Consider the following 22,295-nt stretch of genomic DNA (forward strand, 5'->3'; position numbering starts at 1 on the left):
TACTGCCTGTTTAAAGTGAAATTCATTGGAAGCTGTCTCATTTTCTAAAAAAAATAGTGATTACTGTTGCTATTTTTGAGACAAAATATATGTAAATCAATACTATTTTTTAAAAATAACAACAGATGGACCAGTTACTAAGTTGCAAATAAAACCCCTGAATACATCATGAAAACACATTTGATCGTTGAGCCTTCAGCCATTTTAAAAACCCTTGAGTTCTGCCACCTTCTGCTTGGGAGTCCTCTTGCACTGCTTTTCCCTCTTGCTGCGTACTGTTTTGCTGTTCTTCCTTCCGTCTACCTGCCAAACTTGAGCACAGCTGCCCTAGATATTCCTCCTATCTCTGCCCTGTGTTGACATGGTGCCAGTAGAGAGGATGCTGCTCTTGGAGGAAGTCTCTTGAATGGTGATAACCCATGCATTAATATCAGTTCTGTCTTTTTCCTATATCTTGATTTTTTTATCTTTGTAAATAAGAAAACACTTTTGTTAAACTTACTGAGGCTGCTGCTCTGATACTATCTTTTCCATTGGTTTGAGTTTCTTGAAGATCCTGTATACCCCTGTGTGCATTCCTTGTCTTTCTGCTGTCATATGCTCCTCCTTTTCTCATTCATATTTTAGTTGTTGGCCATGTGATTTTTTTCTTTCTTGGCTGAAAGCTGGACTTGATTGCTTTCTCTGATATTCTTGACTGTGGAGGATTGACCTGCCAGGATAACTGAAAAATCCTTTCCTTGACTGTGCTGTAGTTGTTCATGCTTGCCAGGTCCTGAATTGATTTGTCTGAGGGAATGTGGGGCAAAATTCTCACTTCTTATATAGGGCATATGTAAAATAGCGCTAAATGTGTTTCAGGAGTTTGGGATTAAGAGAGAGTTGATTTGCAGGGAAAGGAACGAGAAATGTGTAATTACGAGTTGGGAACAGCCTTGTGAAAAGGACATAAGGAAGAGTGAAAAGAGTGAACAGGCAGAAATTGATGGCACAGCTAGTTCTACCTCAACATAAGGAAGAACTTCCTTACTTGAGTTGAGTGTGCACTGGAACACTGAATGTGCCCAGAGAGGTTGTAGTCTCCCCCTCTAAAGATACTCCAGAAGTGCCTGGATGCAATCCAGTGCCATGTGCTCCCTGCTGGAGAAGGGAGGTTGGACCGGATTACCAGCTTCCAACCTGACACAATTCTGTGAAGGATAGAGATTAATCTCTGGTGGGAAGGGGGTCAAATGAGCCTCAACATTTTCAGCAGCAGGGCATGTTGGGTACCTCTTAAGGCTGAATATGAAAGAAAGGCTTTTTTTGTCTCTGGATTAGAAATATAATGTATAGTGGGATATGAGCATGCATCCCTTCAGCCCAAGAAGAAGCTGATTTGGTTCCTATGCTGTAAGCCCAAATTCAAGTGTTCACTATTTTACCCATAATGTATGAGCTGCATGTCCTCCTCACCTCCATGTTTTGAGATACGAGTTTCCAGTGGGGTATGGGTGTGGGTATGAGCATTTTCTAAACTCATAATAAAAGGATGGGAGTTTCTGTTGAACTGTTTGCAGGCTGATGGTCCTCCCCTAGTTGTCTACAGCACCAGTGAGATTCAGGTGAGACATGACTAAGTCTTATGTGTAATATTAGAGGGGGAAAAAGCGAAGTTGGTATGTTTGGAGCAACAACTGGCATATCCTCTATGGATCGTGGAAGAAAGACCAAAGTCTGGGACTTGTGCATTATAGTAATTCAGGTGTGTTCTAACAAAGGGCACCTTGAGCTGTCTATGTCCTTGCAGTGCGGAGGAGGAAAGGTGGAGGCTTAGAATTGAACTGAATTTTAGATAGAGATCAGAGCAAAGGCTTTTATCAATAATATGATCGGAATGCTGTCACCTCTCGCTGAGCATAGCAGTTAAATGTCTTATGAGAGTTGAACTGACTGAAGAATCTTAAGGGAACAAAGAAACTTCGACATTGTTCTGGTTATGAGATCGGCCTATGGCATCTTAAACGTAAGTATAGTTTTTTGGTGCTTTGTTGCCTCTTGCTGCAAAAGCACCCCACAAAGTCAATAGTGAATACATCTAGGACTGGAAAATCACTTTTTCTTCTACATTATGGTGCATTTCACTGTCACTCAAAGATCACTTAAACAATAATGGCTGTGAAAGAAAAATCTAAAATTGTAATGAAGTTGGTAACATCAGATATAAAGTACTGCTGTCCTGGCCCTACAGAGACATATTTTGGTGTAGGAATAAAATTTTCTGTAATGTGTTTCAGTCCCAAGAAGAGATATTCAGGAATTATGAAAGTCCATGGTTGTGGAAAAATTATATTAATATCTCCAACTGGTAATTTTGGCCCTAGTGTCCCTATGATGTAAAAGCTTTTGAAAGTGACATTTGAGTAATACTCAGTGCAGCAGTGTCACAAGGCAAGCCAGATGGCGGCAGGCACCCGAGGTGGGAGAGCATGGAAGAAGTAGTTATGGCAATGTAAACAAGATGCTCTCATGTCCATCTCCGTTAGATGGGGATTATATTACTTCAAATGATCTGTTAGAGTTCTCTTCCTTAATGTAATGCTTAACAAAGCTCTAGAATCTATACAGCAAACAGAAAATAATTCATCACTCAGGCACCGCAGGACATGAAAGCTGTGCAAGTCACCTCTGTAAGCATCAGTATCACCCTGTTGAGTGTTGGCAAATGCTCCCCACACAGGGCAAATTACACTGCTTTGTGGATTACTCATAACTTCCTTCCCAAAAGCTGCAGAGCAATATACATGGCACTGTCAGGCTTCCCTGGATCCCTTCTTCTCTGGGTCACGCAAGGAAATATTACATTTATTTTGCTGAAAACAGGAGACCAGTGAGATTTGAATGGGGAGAGCTGGGGTTGAAAGCTTGGGTGGGGCCAGACAAACCCCACTGTTTTGCCTGTTGGGTAGCATTGCTGTCCTCTGATCTATCCACAGATCTTAGGTTTTGGACATGGAGAATTAATGTTTTGATGGTCACAGTGTGCATGCACACTGAGACCACATGACTGTCAGATGGGTTAAATGCCAGAAAGACTGGTACTATTCTGGGATTGCAGCGCTGAGGAGTTAGAGGTTTCCAGATGATTGCATTGGGTTAAAGACTAGGTCACTTGCATCTGTGAAGGCTGTGTAAGGCAGCAGAATGGGTTGTGTGTGCAACTGCAGCCCAGCTGGAGCCTTTAATCAGCCTGGTGAGTGCTTACACTTAGAACTGTATTCAGGTTTTCTCAGTCTAATTCTGATTTCCTGGAGCAGTACCTGATAGAGTACCTCCCCTAGCTCAGCCCCTGTATCTGACAGCTCAGCTAGAATGGGGTGTTTTTTTATACCTTTCTACAGTAAAACACTCACACGTTTGACATATCTATCATGCTTTACTGAACTTGTGATTATAAAGGTAATTTACAATAAAGCAATTAAATAAACAATAAGTTAAACCACAATACATTTATACATAGTATTTCAAAGGGCTCAAAAGACTCTCAGGTTCCAATACACAAAGACTTTAAAACAACATTAAGAGTCGAAGTGTATCCACGCCTATACTTATCATTGTAACAAGTGTTAAGACTCCCAACGATGTAAATTTTTGGTTACAGACCCTGTATACGCACAAGACCAGTGAAATGCTCAAGCAATTGCACAATTGAGAAGAGCACTACATGAGACAGGCACAAACAAAGTGCTGGAAGCTGCCTGGGGAATACGGGGTTTACCTCTAAATTGAATTGACACTTGGGACAACAAATGGAAAGCGCTAGCATGCCTTCTGGAGCACAGGTGTGATACCCTAAGGGAAGGTTAGTGCTGTCTAGAGAAATACCCCACCTTTCTCCAGCCACTTGTTCCCTTGTGCATCTTGCACTACCCTTGAGACAGTGCAAAGTGCTTGTACATTTGCTCAGTGAACCATCCAGGGAGAGTGACTGAGCTTAATCCTAGCTCAGCAGTGGAACATGAAAGAGCACTAGGCTCGAATCCCTATTTCCCTTGTTATGTTCACTGTGAAGATGTGCTAGCACCAGAAAGTCACCAGCACAGGGGAGGGACATGGTGCCTGGGAGCAGGAGGACTATTTCTGTAAGCAGCAGTACTGTTAAAAACCTCGAGTGGAAGTACGAGGTTCAGCTTATTTTTTTTTATTTTGAAACAAGGAACATGTTTTTGAACTGATTTATAGTGCAAATCAAATAGTCAAAAGCAAACGACAGACTCTGCCAGAATATACAGTAACCTTTTATGATCTATCTCATCCCTCTTTCTCTCTGCCTCAGCCAGTTGGTGCCCAGGGACAGAGTAGACTTTAGGTTTTGATATTGAAGGGTGTTCGGCGTAAAGAGTGCAGGGCCACCAGGCAGCAACCACGAAGCAATGCTCCAATATTGTAAATAGGATCTGTTCCTCCTCTCTGAGTACTCAAAGCCCACACAATAGTTGGTACAACAGGTGCTGCTACAGCCAGAAGATCGCCGAGGAGACTGCTGCTCCAGTATCTCCTCTTTATTCCTGTATTAACATACTCAAAGGCTTCATCATCATGACTTTCTGTAAAATCCAGTTCTTTCATGAAACGGTTTTCATTAACTCTGTGCTCCACCCTCCTGCATGGAGACTCCATAGGAGACAAAAGGATGGCAGAATTGGGATCACTTGGAGTTAAGTCCACTATGATACCAGAATCACTGAAGCTTCCAAGAGAAAAATCACCCAATTCCTTCAGTGAAGAAGGTGGGCTTAGAGGACAGGTGTCTTGAGCTCTGAAGATACTTTGAATGAGCTGCTCCACATCTAAGCTATATGGCACCACATCAGTCTGGATGGCCTGTTCCACTGTCATGTTGCTTTTTTCTTCCTCCTGGCAATAAGTTAGTTTTCCATCCAGAATGATTTCAAGCATCTCTTTATTTACTGCAGCACTGAAGGGAGCTGGATCACTCAACTCAGAGGTTGTGGTGGTCAAACTCTCTCCAGATGAGTCAGTCCCATTAGCTCTGTCCTCACTAAGAAGCAGATCACTGTCTGCCACCTCCTCCAGACCTTGGTCCTCTGTGATGGGGCTGTCTGGCAGGGTGGCACACAATGATAACAGCTTCCCCTCTGAGTCGCTCGTGTACTCCAGGCACTGCTCATCCCTCACAGAGTGGTTCTGAGCCATCTCCATGCTCTGCAGCAAAGACTCCAGTTTCTTGTTTTGAATGTTTATGTCTGTGAAGTATTTCTGAATTTTTTTGTCTTTCTCAGCCAAGCTATTTCTCATGCTTTCAATAACCTGCTTGAGTTGTTTAATTTCGCTTCTTGCTTCCTTTAAGGCCAGCTCTGCCTCCACACGATTGCACTCTTCTTCAATCCAGTCTTCCCTCATCCGTCCCAGCTGAGCTTTAAGCTCTTCTATTTCTGTTTCCCTGTAGCAAAATAAAAATGATGTAACACTTCTGCTGACTGCTCAGTGAAAGTCAACATGAGGCCCCACCACACAGTGATGGCTCTGCTGCTGAGATGCTCCAAGAAGGAAGCAAATTTTTCCAGGTGCCATTTGTGGCCACCTCTGAGAGAGCCAAGATATGCCAGCTGATTGCTAATGGGAGTCACTGACCTCCTCAGAAAACCAGCAGCCTTGTGGCTGTGCCATGATCCTGGACAATCTGAGGCACAAGTGGTGACCTCTTAAGTCAGGTCTAACCACGGTAGTGCTTAAAATCTCTCCTACTGCCTCACCCTGAAGCAAAGGGGAAACATCTGCCTGGATGCATCCCCAGTGCCTGCCAGCAGCTTGTCACCCACTGCCAGAGCCAACACTGGCCTCGGACAGCCAGGGAGCTCAGGTCTGCAGGCACATGGCTGGCTTTCCCCAGCAGGGAGCCAGAGGCTGCTGCAAGCACATGGGGAGCAAGTAGGGGAGAGGGGACTCCTATGTCAGTTCCAGGCCTTGCTGATGCAGAGGAAGAGCACAGAGTCCCTGGAACTCTGTCCTGGGCTCCATTCAAGCAGCCCTTTGTGCCCCCTTGGGTTGTCTGTGCTGGACAGCCAGCTCTCAGAGTGCAGTTTTAGTAAAAGAGACATCTGTTGCTGCATAATGCACATTGTCACTTCTTTGCTCAGCATCCATACAAAAGGCTATTGTGAAAAATTCAGTATGTAAGTGACAAAAACACAAATAGGCACAGTGGTTTGGGTACTAACTTTTCTTTCACTGGGGAAAAGGGGGGCATTTGCAGTTCTACTTCACTGAGAGAGGCAGAACAGGACACTAAGGTAACACATGCTGGCAGGTAGAAACTGTTCTATGTATAAAAGGTCTCAATCTAAATCAGACTTGTAGAAAGTTATCCTTTTAAAGTATTTTATTGTGAATGTTTCAAAAAGGAAAAAGCGACAGCTATATTTATAAATAAACTCATTGTTTTGCATCCCATTAGTACACTCTGAAACCTGAAATACTGAAAACAACCTAATCAGACTGATCACAGTTCAAATTTCTTAATGGAAACTTCATTGATCAAGAAATGAGTAAAAACACTCAGGATTCCCACCTGTAAATGTTCCCAAATAAATCTTTCTGACTGATTTCTGAAGTGATGTTTACCTTTCTTTAAGTTTGCTTTCAGATTCCTTCAGCTTGGTTTTCAAATGTCGTACTGCCACTTCTTTCTGCTGCAGAGGAGTCAAATACTGCTCTGGATTTTGTGGCTTAATGCTGTGATTGTCACCACAAGAGTTGTATCTCCCTGATCGCCTGAAAAAACCCAAAACAAACCATCACATAACATCACTCTTACAGTTCTTAAGTCCTGGCAGAATGAAAAACATCCCGCTGACTGATAAATGCAAAGCTTGACTCATCTGGGGCACCTCAGTGTCCACAGAAGTTACTTCACTTTGCAAATCAAAGTACTTGAGGAAACAGCTGATTTGTAGCTACAGTGCAAAATTTACTATTAATTGTACTTGGTTTCAGTGTCATTACATCAAATGAGGCTTTTAACTTTATTTTAACTTTAAAATACCTGGCCACCCCCTCATCCCAAATGCGTGGTGTGCCCAAGAGCAGGCAGGGCAAGGGCACCCATCTACAGCCAGGCAGGCAGGCAGCCCAAGGACTGAGTCCAGCTCCACAGAGGATTTATAAAGCTGAGCACATTGAAATCTACACTCATCCTGTCTAGCTTTGGGCGTGTTTCTTACATGCTTGGCTGCTCAGTTGTCTGGGAGAGACGGCAACAGCAGCAGCATGGTGGCCATTTCTCCTCTGCAACATGTGTCACATGTTCTGGCAGGTATCTGTGTTCTTTCCTAAACAGGAAACTGCACTCCTTAGGGAGGTGCCTAAGGCTAGGCGAGATGAATTTTTGCCCAAGTGTATCATGTTTCCTACACTACCCCACCCAATTCTCTTCGAAGTGAAAAGAACCCTACAACAAATGAACCAGTAAATCCTCATGAGAACTGATGGCATGAAATAGCCTGCCTTGGAGTGAAAACCAACTGCAAAGGACTTTGACTTAAAGTAAATTTGAATTTTACAGTGCTGAAACAATAAAGCTTTTACATGGCATTGAGAACCTTGCTGACTGTTAAGTCACCTATTCAAGGCATTACAACTATGGTGAGGAGCAAGATGACCTGCATGGCAACTCCTACAGCTGAACCCACGCTACAGTGCAGAGAGAGTGTCGATGTACCCAACACCAGGAGGCTGAAACACAGACTTGCCTCATCACTGGACTGCTGTCACTTCCTTTGTATGAGCCTGAGTTGCTGCTGCTGGCTGAAGAAGCCCTATAACTCTGATGGATGTTAGCAGGACTCAGATGGTTTTTGCACAGTGCTGATGAAGCGTCCTTTCCGTGTGAAGCAGGTGGACTGGCTCCAGACTTGTATGATAACGATCCATTATTTCGACCATAAGGACCACGACTGGAGAAGAACCAAAACGGTGAAAGCATTATTCTTATCACACAACCCATGTGTCTTATTTTACACAGAAAGTTCTCTAAACAATAAACCAGAGAGATAACTGTGAGTGGCTGGAAAGAAATAAAGTTCTGACATGATCAGCCACTGCATGTTCTTTCACTGGCGGGGGCTCTCAATCTGAATTACATGTTCTAAGGAAATCTCAGCCATTTTACATCTCTCTGCGGACAGCGCAGGTCCCAGTGACTCCCTCAGATCATCCACGTTCCCCAAATCTTTGACTCTGTTAAGTAATGAGGGGCCTGTGGTCTGGACTAATGCCAAAAGAACCACACTCCAGCTTTCCCTGGCCAGGCCTGCAGAGCGGTGCCTGTGCATGGAGGGTTGCTGTAAGACTGCTTTCACACTCCTCGGCAAGCAGCCTGAGGGATCACAGTGTGCAATGAAAACAGATTTTGTTTGGGCCAATATTCTTTTCTGCCTTTGGCATACTGGGTGCTTCATCTGTCATGGTCAGCTATTCATTCACTTTGATATAGTCTGAACCCCACGGAGAGCAGGCCAAAATAGTATTAAAAGAGACAAAGAAAAGCAAAGTATTTTCTTTTTTTTTCTTCCAGTTTTTCTCATACATATATTTACCTTTCTCTTCCCATTCTTTATTAAAGAATCTGTCAACTGTGTGTACTTGAAAGCAATTGGTATCCTCCCTGCCTGACAGCTGCCCAAGGGCTGGAGTACTCTGAGACCAGCTTCCCGGGATGTGTCCCTTTCCTGCTCACTTGGTTTGGCATCCTACACTACTACACTGCTACCTTCACTCTCCCACTGAAGTTGTTCTTCTAAATGGTAATGAAAGGGCAGGTTTAAAAAAAATAAAATTAAAAATCCAAACAAAAATACCAGGAAAAGGCAAACCCAGCCAGCAAAAGAGAAGGCTTGAATATAAAAAAAATCAAATACCACAGAACTATGAAGCAACAGCTCTTCTTTAAATTGTTTCACTTGGTTTTTTCCCTTCTCAGCAAATGGAACAGTTTATAAGGAACAGATGGTTGAGTGGCTGCTGTGAACCTTCATCACACTGCTGCGGTTTGGGTGATTTTGTAATTATTTTACAATGAAGTACAGGACTGTGGTTTGTGACAACGCTGAAGTGCTTCATAGCAAGAACAGTTAAAAAAGAGCATATTGCAAAGGAGATATCTCTTTCCACTTTATACAGTGTATCATCAACTCTGGCGTGTGGCAGAACTTGCAGAGACTGTACTTAACATAGCAGTGCATCTGAAGAAGCCTTATTACAGAGGACTTTTGTCCAATGCAGGATGTCAGTATGCTCTAGTTTAAAGTTATATTAAAATGCCCAGTATATGAAATGATACAGAAGCTTACTGAAATTAAGGTGATTTTAGGGCTTCATATTATGCTTAGTACCATTTTTTCCCACAGCCAGTAACTTTACTTGTTGAATTTAATCTAGAGGGAACTTAAGTGGTGTTTATTTTTCTAAAAGTCTCATGGAACAGATAGAAAAGCACTCTCAAAGCCTCATTCTGACGGCCTCTGTGTGCCGGGGCACACTGCGACCTTCAGGACGCCGGTGTGACTCAGGCACACGGGTATCCTGCTCCCGTCCCAGCCTGCCTGCCAGCTCTTCCACATCGGGCAGGAAACCAGTCCTGCCCCTGTGAACTGCTTCCTCCTGCTCCACAAAATGTAACCAGCCGGGATTGTGTGGGCAGGACTGCTCCATCCCAATGCCCCTGTGCTCTCAAGCTGTCTGAATTTGCAATTCAGATATGACAGGGAGAAATCTTACAGAAATCTTTCATGAAAGGTTCACTTAGACAGATGACTATGATACCATTTTTAAAAAAAAAAATTGCCTATAGGCTGGTCAAGGGTATTTCAGAAAAAAAAAAAAAAATTCTACACCAAAGGCAATACTGCTTACTTCTTACAACAAAAAATAAGACCATGATCTGGAAAGGTGTAAGCTCAGCTGACAATTTATGACATAGATAAAACAAATTGTTAAGACTGAGGTATTTAGGTTAACTGGTTAGAAATACTGCTGTTAACTAACACACCCAGCTCTCTCCACTCCAGCCAATGCCTTTTCTGCCTTACCTGATTCTATTTTCCATACTTGCCATGAATAAATAAAAAAACCCCAACAAGCTGGCTGATCTGGCATACTGACAATTTTTGTGCACTGAATACAGCATTTTTTTGCTTTCTTATATTGCAGTTCTCACCAGTGTGCTACCCAAGAGCCTTGTGTTAACCCAATTGCTTTAAAATGCAAGACCTTACCCAGTAGTCTATCTTTGCACTAGCAATATTTAGGAAAAATTGCTTTGCTTACTTGCGAGAAAAAGAAGATCTCTTGCTTCCAGCAGCTGACATATGGACTTCAGGTGCTGAAATACTGCCTGTGCTGCTTGAAGAGCTAAAATCGGCTTCACTGCCTGGAAAGGAAAAGGAAAGAGTGAAAACATGATGGAAATTATAACTCAAAGATTGTTTTCAAAATAACAGTGAATCACAAGCATCCTTCCTTTGTCTGTTCTGGGTGAATTTCAGAAGTTGCATAGATTTTCAAACATCCCTGGGGACAAGAGCTGGATTTGTTCCAGATTTTCAACATTTCTTCAGAACTGGCACCTCAACAAGAGCAGAAAAAAAACATTTGGACACAAAACCCTCACACTACAGAAGCCATTTTAGGTCTCAGAGGAACACTTGTTGTGACAACCTGTTTGCTCTCTCACAGACATCGACAGACGAATGAGGCTGCTCACGTGGCTCCTCTAGGAGCACAGTGATTAGGAACACACCACTGTAACTGGGTATTTCTCATGCTTCCAACCATGCAGAAACACTGCTCACCACTTCTGTTTTGTTTCCTCAGATAACATAAATGTACACATATATAGGGATAAACTTGTACAGGCTAATATCTATGTATTTATCTACACACATATACAGGTTTTCATGTGGTACAGAAGCATAGTGAGGCAGTTCTAATAACCTCAAAATAATCCAGTAATCACATGTAGGTCTCAAGTGCTTCTCAGGTACCAAGTCATCTGATGACTGATTTTCTACAGATCACACCTTTTATTTCACAAGCTCTGGCATATACAAGGAAAACTGCCCTCATTTTGCTAAGGTAGATAGATGTATTAAGAAAGTCTTATCTCCTGGAAGAAAAACAGACCAAAGCTATAATTTTTTTCCTAATCTGTCAGTCTAATGGCAAATGTCCTATGCCATACCCAGGTCTCATGCTGTTGAACCACAATAATGAATGGTGACTTCAGCTGAGGGGATGGAAATAACTCTCCAACATCCTTTAAGCAGCTGGCCAAGCAGAGCATTTCTCACCTGGGACTTTTCTGGGTGTCATCCCATGGATAGACATCCCCAAGCCAGCAGCTGCAAACTTGCAATTTTTGCTATCTTTTCCACAGAGGAGAGATGCAGCTGTAGCCACCATAATTCCCTCATTGCAGCTAGACCTTCTAGTCCTCAGTCTCTCTTAAATACTACACAGAGCTGATAGTGAAGGGTGTATCACTCACCCTGAATGCCTGAGACGGAGAAAAGGCTTTATCAGAGCCTGGCTTCACAGCCTTAAAGAGGCTGATTCAGCCAGCAACCATTCTTACCATCAGGCAACACTTAGCAACTGGCCTTAGGATAAGGTGTGATTTGATTTAACCCAATAGTTTCCCTACTTCATGACATCTGAGACCAGCCTCCATTTCCCTGTGCCTCTGCATCAGCCCATCCCATTATATTCCTCAGCCCAATTTCAAAGAGCTCAGATACAAAGCTTAGCTCTTCAAAAGGGGATCCCAGGGACCCAGCTCTAGCACCTCTAACCAGCTCCATACCCAGTGCAATGCCCCTGATAATCAGACCCAAGCCACCACACCCATAACCAAGTCAGAGCTGTGTGCAAATTTGCAAGCGGAGGGAAAGAAAGCAGAAAAGCCACTTGATTTCATGGAGTATTTATATCATGTTTACTGATGTAAGTAAGAGTGACCCTCTCCTTGGGGAAGCAAAATGATCATGGGACATGATGTTCCAAGATGCAACAGTGTTTTCCTGATAAACAAAATATCTCCATCTACAAGACTAATGTACACTCCAAATAATTTCTTGTAATATCACAATACACCCCAAAATACTTTTCTAACCAAGACCCAAACAGGTAAACATGTCACACAGATGTCATACCTCTGGTGTTTGGGTCCCCAAAACATTCTCGTGCTTGCAAGACACCAGCAGCTTTCCCAAGGCAAGTCCTGGCTGTGGCACAGAGAGCAGGAGCCCCAGCCAAGGTTCATCTCTGGGTAAGTAGATCACATCATAATCAGATCTCACTATTGAAAGCATTGCCGAGTAGCAAGGCTTAGCAATCGCCTCTCCCTGACCTGCCTGGCTTGGAGCACCAAGAGCTGCAGGGCTGGGCACTGCTGGTAAGAGCCAGTGGAGCCTGAAAACACAACCACACCATCAGCAGAGCTTTCTGAAAGACTGAACTGCATCTGAGACCAGGAACAGTGTCTGCAAAGCATGAAATAACCTTTCTGGCCCCAGTTCTAATAACAGCTACACACAAGCTTAACACTTAGCACAGGAGACTACTTATGTTTAAAATTAGGCATGTGGCTATTTATAGGATCTTTGAGAACATTTTATGAGTTAAAGGGGTCACTGCTAGTAATGGTTCCAAGGGTACAAATTATGTTCAAGCCAGTATTGTGTGTAGCAGAGCTTGACAGCAATGTTGTTAGGAGACTTTAAAAAACATCTTTTCCCATTTGGTAGACATCTCTGAGCAAAATAACATGGCATTTATCCATAAGACATCTATTGCAACATATTCTCCTGGGTAGGCATGACTTCTGTCTTACAAATAACAAAACATGAAACTGTCTAGCAGCAGGAGCTGAACGTGGCTTCTCGTTCTCCTAATGCCATTCTCCAGGCCGACAGCTTCCTAAGGATGACTGTTGATTATTTTTGTTACTGTGACTATGTAACGGCAAAAACTCACACATGTAAGCTCCAGAACAGCCCATTAATTTAGTGCTAACTATGAAAGAGACTGACATTTCTCAATCCCGCATTCCTTTGTCCTAACTGGCCGTAACACTTGCTTAGCTCCAATCAGAGACTTTCCTCTTAAAAGGACTGTCTTACCCCTTCCTGCAAAAGATGCTACACGTTGAGTCACCAACTTCAGCAGTATGCCATTTGGAGTTCACTCGCTCGCATTCTTCCGCGCTGCAGCCATCGGTGTCCCAGCCCAAGGAGCCAGGCTGGTGTCCACGCTGGGCAGCCCGTCCTCCGGCCCCCCCGCCCGGCAGCGGGCTCCGAGCAGCACGCCCACGCCATGGGAGCAGAGCTCTGCACTGCTCTGTGCAATGGGAGGAACAGCACAAGGATGGCCAAGGAAACACCGTCACATTTTCCAGGGTTGCTCTTTGCCGGGAATGGGGATCTGAGGAGCAAGAGCGCAATCCTGCAGAGCCCAGTGCTCTTTACCGCTCGGTGGGCTGCGGCAGCGAGCTGAGAGCGCTCTGCAGGCACCATCACGCTCTGTGCTGCCTTTTCGCCTCCTTGCTGCCCTGAGAGCATCGCGACAGTCACTGGGCTCGGCTGACCCCGAGGGAGGTCCCCGGAAGGGAGCCCGTGCCAGCTGCGGTGCTGTCCGTGACGAGCCGTGCGGGCAGCGCCACCCGGGCAGGGGCGCACAGGGCCACCACGGTCCGGCAGACGCGCGTGGCATCTGCCACCACTGCGCGGGGAGCGCACACTCTCCGGTCGCAGCACGGGAATCAACTGGGCGACTCTTATGAACGTCCCAAGGGCAGGCTTCCCATCCTGCATCTGATGCAGTTACAGATTTGGGGGCGGGATTGAGGAGCGGGAGAAGGAGCTGCCTGTGCGAGGGCCGCTACGCCTCCAGCTGGCACCGCTGCGTGTTTACTCCAGCGGCGCAGGGCGGCCACCACGGCCACATTCTGGGCGTGGACAAGCCTCACCTTTAACTGTATCCTCTGCCCTGCCGCAGCCACAGTGCAAGGACAACAGCGGTACGGTTTCTTCTTAAAAGGACTCTTACCCCTTCCTGCAAAAGGTGCTACACGTTGAGTCACCAGCTTCAGCAGTATGTCATTTGGAGTTCACTATACATATACATATATACATATACATAGGTCATGTTTATGGAGTCAAAAGATAGATTTTGTACATCAGAAATGACCTAGGAAAAAAAAACCAAGCTGCTTACATGCACTGAAAAATGTAAAAAAAAAAAAAAAAAAAAAAAAAAAGCTGCAAAGAAGCAATGAGATCTTGCTTTAACATTTCAGGCTTTTCTTCAGATAACACTCTTAAAAATGACATATCCTTATATGTATATCAGTGTTGAAGTAGGTTTTGCATATAGCCAGTGAAAGAGAGCTGTAAATAAAACAGTGCTGACAGTAACAGCTTGTCCTCAAAATGTAAAGCATTTAAATTTACTGAGCTTTCTTGCCTTCAAAAGCACTCTGTGATACAGCAAAGTGACCAAAATATGCATACATATTAACCACTTTGGTGTAGCTACTTGTCAAATAAGTGTCATGCTGTCTCTCTAGATAGCTTGATCTAGAGACTCCCAGAGCTTGGGCCTGACTGTGTGAAAAAATATCCAGCAAAGTCATTAGAAGCAGCTGGAAAAGTAGAGAGAATTCAGTTGTAATGCCCACTACTGAAAGGACCTGTATTTTTAAGAGATTTGGTTCAATTTATCTTGAGAGCTTTAAGTCACAGCTACATCTCTAGCTCCAATATTTAACAGCATAAGCAGTATATCTCCAGGAAGCACTAATGCTGCTTTTATTTTTCTATTTAATATAAGGTTGTTTCTGCAATATAGATTTTGTACACTAAAAATGACCTAGGAAAGAAAACCACACTGCTCACATGCACTGACAAATGTAAGAAAAAACAAGCTGCAAAGAAGCAGTGAAATCTTGCTTTAACATTTCAGGCTTTTCTTCAGATAACACCCTTAAAAATGACCCATTTTGAAGTCTCCTCGTGGGAGATGTGCTGAATTCAAAGTCAAGACCGTAGATGACAGTGAGTTTTGGTTCCAGTCCCTGGTCTTTGACTTATTACTTATTTGACTTAGGATTATTGTATGGGAGACTCTTATTTTGGACTTAACTATTAAATTTCTCGCTGAACAGTACCTGGGTAAAAGCAGATATACCTTGCAATCAAGGAACAGGTCACAGCTCTCCTCCATATGGACTGTTGAAATCTTTGGGTGACAAAAGCTGCTCCCATATGCTCTGCCTTTGTCACTCTCTCCACTATAATGAGGTCTAACATCAGCGGAGGAAGCTGAGGACAGGCTGCACTGGTTCAGGAACTCCTAGGAGAAGTGTAGATTTGGGCTCCTTTCGTCTAAAAAGGGCACTGGACTCAGACCTTTTCCTCAAGCTCTAACTGCTCAGGTGTGACACAGCACTAGCACTGCCCATATTTCAGAGGAATGAAACCTGCTGAATTTCTGCACTCACAGAGATGGTCTGGCTCTGATATGGAGGTTCACAGTGAATCCAAGGCATGCACGTGGGCACACCCAGGACTACAGGCAGGTGACTAAGTCTGTGAGATGGGCACTTCTCCCTGGCATCTCCTGTGGGCATGTCTGGCATGGTCTCTGCTGTGAATCTTGGATTTTAGTACCTAATTACCCCTCTGGTTTTATATGAGGTTTAGTCACCGAACTCACATTTGTGAGTTGTGCTCCACGAATAATGGCAAGAAACTGGGTACAGCAATGTCTGGCATCCTCAATCCAGGGTACCAACAGGCATCCCTTCCCTATCCCACTGCACTGGGCAATGAATGAAGCCATCACTCCCCACTCTTGGGTGGACATCCACCCAACTGCTCGACAGTGCTCCCTCAGCAGACAGGTCTGTGGTCACATTTCAGCTGAGTGCTTGGCCCAGTAACAGCTGGCAGCTGGCAGAGACACAGTCAGAGGGGATATGGAGAAAAACTTTGGGCGTGGGTCTCCATAAATTGTTCAAACATGTTGGGCAAGAAGACTTCCAGCTCAAAACCAGACAGACTTTTGGGAAGGACTGCAACACAGATCCTGCTTCTCTGTGTTTGGATTGAAATGCAATTTTACAAATGATTATTTATCTTGATTTTTGCTTATTTTTCTTGCTTATTCTTTTTACTTTGAAAGAAGGATTGTTATCAAATAATTAATCCCATTAAGCAGTTTTCTGATCTAAGTACTATAGTTTTAGTAGTAATCTGAACCACACTAATGCAAATTATAAGCATTGCAGATCTCAACATGAATACATAATGTGACTTATGTATTCTGTGAAACCACAATCAATCAAGCTCTTCTCTCAAAACACAGTCACTACAAAATAATTACTGACATTGGCTGAGAGCCATCATGCATATTCTGCATATCACTATGATCTGGGCTTGTATTTTTCTTAATTGTTTCTAATTCACTGATTTGTAGAGAAGCCAAAAGCAGATGTTGGAACAGACAAAGAGCATTACAAGTTGGAGTTTTTTGCTGCTTTATGTATTTTTAAGTATATTTTTCATACAGAAGTCAGCCTGACCTAGTTTTTTTTTTGTGCTTCTGTATGAACTTGAGCCATTCTAACAACACCTTAAAAATGTCTCCCATAATTTCACTTTTCTCAGCCTGAAGTGACCTTTGTCAGGGGGAACATATGCTCATGGAGCAGAAGGGAACAGTCTGGGGAACTTATCTTCATGTTCAAACAAAAAGGCTCTTTGTTATCAGAGACAGAAGGATGCTGCTTTCCTACACCAATCTCAATACAAACATTGAGACCGGAGGTTCAAAAAATACACTAGGAGTTGTATAACATAATGCTAACTTGCATTTGACAGTTTTATAAATTATATCTTTAATCCACCTATGGACAAGTATATTTAATAAGCAACCATGCAGTAACACCTCAGGGGATATTTTAATGTACCGGGCAGTACTATTTGGTCTGTTTGAAGGGAAATGGATAGGCTGGTCAGAAGTATTTTTAGGAACTGGAAAATGTCATCTTTGGCAGGGATAACTTAGCAGTACACAGAGAGGCAGCAAACTTCATCACAGACTGGGAAAAGATCCCAGCCCTCCCGTCACGTTGGTGGCAGAAGTTTAACAAAGGGCTTTCAGAGGCCCCTTCAACAATCTCCCAAATCTGGTTCCCGTGTGCAAGGAGGAGGGCACAGTGTATCTGCATGAAGTTGCATGAAATTGCATGAAGTGCATGAAATTGCATGCAAAACCTGATTCAAGTGAAAGCTTCTGCATAGTCACCCTTAATATAAGACATATGGTTTTCATTTCAATGTGCATAAAACATTTTAAATCAGTTTGACATGTTTTCAACAGGCAAGGGGAAAACATTGGAAGGAGAAATGTATCTGGGGGGTAACTGATGAAACAACCCTGCAATTCAGGATGAAAAGCAAAAACTGTCATAAGCTAATCAAATATTTACTGTAACACACATGTTGAAATTATTACGAAAAACGAATGAAGTTCAAGTGCCATCTGTTGAAAAGAACAGCAAAACCTTATGCCATTGGTTGCATAAACTATATTTTTTACAGTAACAAATCCAAGGTAGGTCTGAGGTCAATGCATTTCAAGTTATGACTGCCATCATTTGCTGCTTTTTTTTCACTCTTACTATTAAGAAGCAAAAATGACAAGCAAAAAGCCTTTTTCAGCTTATTAATCCTTGCAGGTTTGTGGTCAAACTGTACTCCACCAGCTCTAGCAAACAGACACAGCTTGTCCAGATTTCAAAAGCCAACAGCTTCCTATTGCTTACAGAATCTAAGAAAGGTGGAACACAGACCTGTAATAAAGTGCCTCAGCATGGAAACAAGACAATATAATACTAATAAAATATGAAACAAACCTGGTAGAATTTTAATTTCTTTAAAATATATTTTATGTAATTGTGTATATAAAATACACTATTATAAAGCAGGTTTGCTATTTTTTATGCCACATTAAAGGCAGTACATTTCAGATTCCTTGGGGAAGCCATGTCCCTCTTGCAGTGGTTGGAGGTTGAATGTACAAAACAAGGCCAGGTCTCCAGCTCCTGGGGAGAGTTATGGCAGTTTTGGAGCTGGTGCTCTCCCTAACTGCCATCTCTACTGGGAACCACCTTCCACCAGTCTCACTCAGCAAAGTTTCTCAGCTCTGCCAAACTCGTTTCTGTGCATGCCTAGAAACAGGTCAGCTTAAAAAGTGGCGAACAGTTTGGTGCCTCTTTTGAAAGACCTGGGTGTGTGTTTCACAATACACCACATATATCAGGATCCACACAAAACAAACCCAGTGACAGCTCTTTTATGCTGTCTGCTTTACTGGGGAAAGAAAGGCTCCACCTGGGATTCTTAGTGCCAAACTTAGCTTTGAACTGGGAGGATGCTGCACATGATCTCCCCATCACACCCCCAGGAACACAGCATCCAGCAATAAGAACTTGATAAAGAGATGAGGCCCCGTCTTTGCAGCTTGTCATGTGCTTCTCCAGCTCCATAAAACCACCTAGTAGTTTGGAATGCCTGTCTTCATTAACCCCTGCTACATGGGTGAAATCCATACAGGCCTGAATTTCCCACCGTCCCACCTCCATCAGGAGACTCCACCCTGCACACAACACAGCTGAGAAAACTGTTGTCTGCAATCTAAAATTTTAGCAAAGTTGGGCAACTTCTATCTAGTTGTTCTGGCTGCTGGGTTTTATGAGTATTGCGGTTTCTTTACTGGAACAGGGACTGGGCATGCATTTTTCCTTTCTCCTAGGCTCTTCCCAAGCTCAGAATTCTTAACTTCAAGGGAGAAACAAAACAGAGTGAAGACATCTAAAGGATCAGGATTTAGATCTCTACATACATAAAAGCAAGTCAAATACCACTGCTTAAATAGGCCAAATGCTTAAAAAGACACCACTATCTGCAAAGATCCAGTAAGTTGTTTATGCTTGACCTTCCCCTTCTGAGGCCAGTCACTACCCAGTCACCAATGCCTTTATATGACAGTGAAATCAAGTAAGTGAGATTTCCATGACTAAAATAAAGACATTCCCATAGATTTCCATTTCTATGCATAAATACAGATATATAAACACATACTGATTTATCCACTCAATACTGTTCAAAAGTACTTGAAGTAATGACTCTGAGGGAAACAAATCTTTTAGGTAGTAATTTGGTCACCAAAAAAAGAGATCAGAGAGCACTGAAAATATTTATGATTTGAAGTCAAATATGACCAGAAAAATGTAAAATCAGATTTTTCTAATTTCTGTTCAAAATGATGCTTTAATTATGAAAACTAATAAATGCCTTTCTTCTTTTAACAATGGGGTAAAACATAAAAATAAATCCCCCAAAATTAAAAATATTTTAGATTGAATATGGCCTTTGTTCAGTTTGAAACAAAGATTTTCTTTAATGTTTTGATTTCGCAGCAACCCCCAAATCAATTGTTTGCATAGCTCTGCTTTGAACATAGTAAGATGTCAGACAAAAAAGCAATAGAGGATGAAAAGAAGAATAGAAAAGGAAAACATCTATCAATTCCTGAGTAAACACTGCTCAGAAAACACTTTAAATCCCATGATTCTCATTAAAAAAGCATTAATAACCTGGAGAAATTCCAAAAAAGGTCAACAATAATAATAACAGCATGGCAGGACACTGTTTATGAAGAGAGATTAAGGGAATGCAATTTGTTTATTCTAAGATAAAAATGCATACTGACAATACAGTTTATCATGGGAGGGGGAATACAGCTGGAAAACTGTAAAGAAAACTTTGTAGCAGCAACAGAGGGTTCTGGCTGTGATGCATGTTATTTCATGAAAAATTACTTGAAATAAAAACTTATGGTGAGTGGGAGTTGTGCATAGTAAAATGTGTCTGGAGTAGGTTCAGAATACTTTAACCAGGGAAAGTTAGGAAGCTATTTTAAACATTGGCATAAATAATACAGATTGTAATTTAAAAGCAGAGGACAAAAAAAAATTCCTAAGGGAAGATTCATAATGGACTCTTTCTCATGCACAGCATTTCATTCTGTGAAGTGGGCTGAAACCCACAGAAAGCAAACTCAAGGCACAGAAAACTCACTGCAGTAAATATACAAATTTCAAGGCATGTTCTATGTTGACCTCACACGCATTTTAAACCAAATACTTAAGAGTCTGCAGTGTGTATAGCATCGGTTTCTCCTTTCTGGCTCAAATTTCACTCTGGATTAGCAGAGGAGAAAAAAACCCAAACAAACCTGCTTGAATATACAAAAATAATTTTATTGTTTTTACTAAAGATTACAGCTATTGCCATCTTCAATACCTACCTCTAAACCCCAGGGCCCTTCTTATGCCAGGCCCTCAGCTGCCTTTTCCCGATGCAGGAGCACGTCCCTGCAAGCCCTAGGAGACCTTCATTTCTATCAGAAGGCATTTGGGTCTAACAGATGTGTTGTGTGGCAGGGATGTCATCCTCTGCAGCATCCCAGGTAGTCCCTGCAGAAGCCCCACACCCAGGTCCCTCCTCCCTGTGACCTGCAGTCAGAGCAGCGGCTCTCTCGTAGACCAAGAGCGAGGCTGAGCTGGAGGCCATGGGCATCCTTGGGCCATGATCTCCCTGTGACAGTGGCTGTCCCACTTTCTGTGTGTCTGCAGCAGCAGTACAGTTAATGGGTCAGGGAGAGAGGGAAAAAGGAGCTACTGTGTGCCTGCTGGGAGCTCAGCTCCGAGCCCCCAGTAAAAGAGTAACTGAATTAAAGTGGAGCAGCTGCCCTGGGAGCAGACACCCCACATGCCCTCAGCCTGCCCAGCAGCTCTGTATTAGGGCACTCCTCTGCTTTGGGCTAAAGTCCATCCCCCAAAAGACACACAAAGACATCTAAATCTAAGTTCCTTTTCCATTTACTGAACTAAGCAACGAGGACATCCTTTTATTTATTTATTTTTTGTAAGGAAGGAGGTATGTAACTGCAGATTTTTACCCAAAGCCCTGAATTGCAGGTGGCCTGTGCCACCAGCCCAGAGCTGCGCAGGTCACTATGTAGGACAGGTGTGACTCAGGCTTTCAGCTTTTACTTGCCAGGTTCTCCTTTACAACTTGCTGGCTTCTTTTTTTGCAGTGACATCTGTGCACTTGCTGCAGCCTAAGAGTCTTCCAAACAAAGTAATATATTTTGAGAGGCCACAGCCTACCCGCTAATTGTCTATGTCTCTACTAAGGAACATCTAAAATAATGTTTTAGAAAGGGCTGGATTATAAAATTTGTGACATATAATTAAAAGATGGTTTTTCTATGCCACTTCAACAGGAATTTGTAGATCTGTGTTAAATACTATGAAACACTTTGAAGCTGAAGAACTACTTGTACCTTCTATTTTGCTTATTCATGTTTATAAGAAATGTTTGGGTATTTGAACATGTTCATCCCCAGCAATTCAAGCAAATTTGTTTAAATTAAAAGTTTAAATCTAAAATACATATAAATTTAAACTAAAACCCTACTGCTATGCTAATAATGTTTACCTACCTTTCTAAGCATCTTTTGCTTAAAATATTTAGATTCTGGTTATATTCCAGTATTATTTTTCAGAAGCTACAGAGCCCTTATTTCACTTCAGTGTATTTAGTTAGCTTTAAGACTTTAGTTATTCCTAAAAACATTTAATTTCTGTGAATCCATAGCACAAAATGGGATTCAGAATCTCCCTTTGCTAGGCAGCTTGGGCAGCAGTCCTCACAAAATGGACAAATGGAGAGTGCCTAAGATTATCAGGGATGAACAGAAGAGGAAAAAGCTCTGATTAGAGCTACTTTAAGGTCCATGTGTGCTCTTCAAGCACAAACTTTCTTCCACAACTGAATGTCTAAGAGCATCCCTTTCCATTAAAAAAAGAATGAAGCCAATAAAGAGAAAGAAAAGCCGCAGAGACTGTGGCTGACTTCAATAAAAGCCACCAGCAGAGGTTTGAGAGGTCTGATGAGGACACAGGAGTGGCAGGTTGGATTCATCTGATGAAACGTGGAAGTCTTCCATGTCTGAGCCAACCTCGGTCCTAATTCTCAGTCAACATAACCAGTGAATCCTAAAGTAAATGCTTTAATATTTGTGGTCAGAAAGATCACACACCAGATACAGTGGACTTATTTGTTCTACTTCCTTTAAAACGAAATAGGACTTTAGTGTACTCATGC

The 22,295-nt window shown here is 42.7% G+C and overlaps 1 protein-coding gene across 2 annotated transcripts in view; it reads right to left on the bottom strand.

The window, feature by feature from the left end:
- Nucleotides 1–3,395: 3,395 nt before the first annotated feature.
- SYBU (syntabulin) overlaps nt 3,396–22,295 on the bottom strand; it is a 40,075-nt gene continuing 21,175 nt past the window's right edge. Inside the window, exons 1-5 of one of the 2 annotated variants that reach the window (XM_053997047.1) lie at nt 12,210–12,312; nt 10,327–10,429; nt 7,752–7,955; nt 6,625–6,774; nt 3,396–5,443 (exon numbers count right to left, since the gene is read on the bottom strand). In XM_053997047.1, coding sequence (XP_053853022.1) covers nt 4,345–5,443; nt 6,625–6,774; nt 7,752–7,955; nt 10,327–10,367 — 1,494 coding nt within the window. In that variant the 5' untranslated portion in view covers nt 10,368–10,429; nt 12,210–12,312 and the 3' untranslated portion in view covers nt 3,396–4,344. Of the gene's footprint in view, nt 5,444–6,624; nt 6,775–7,751; nt 7,956–10,326; nt 10,430–12,209; nt 12,313–22,295 lie in introns of those variants that run through there. The other variant, XM_053997039.1, reaches the window with a different exon arrangement.

The sequence above is a fragment of the Vidua macroura genome, chromosome 1 (genome assembly GCF_024509145.1).
Source record: "Vidua macroura isolate BioBank_ID:100142 chromosome 1, ASM2450914v1, whole genome shotgun sequence".
NCBI classification, from domain to species: domain Eukaryota; kingdom Metazoa; phylum Chordata; class Aves; order Passeriformes; family Viduidae; genus Vidua; species Vidua macroura.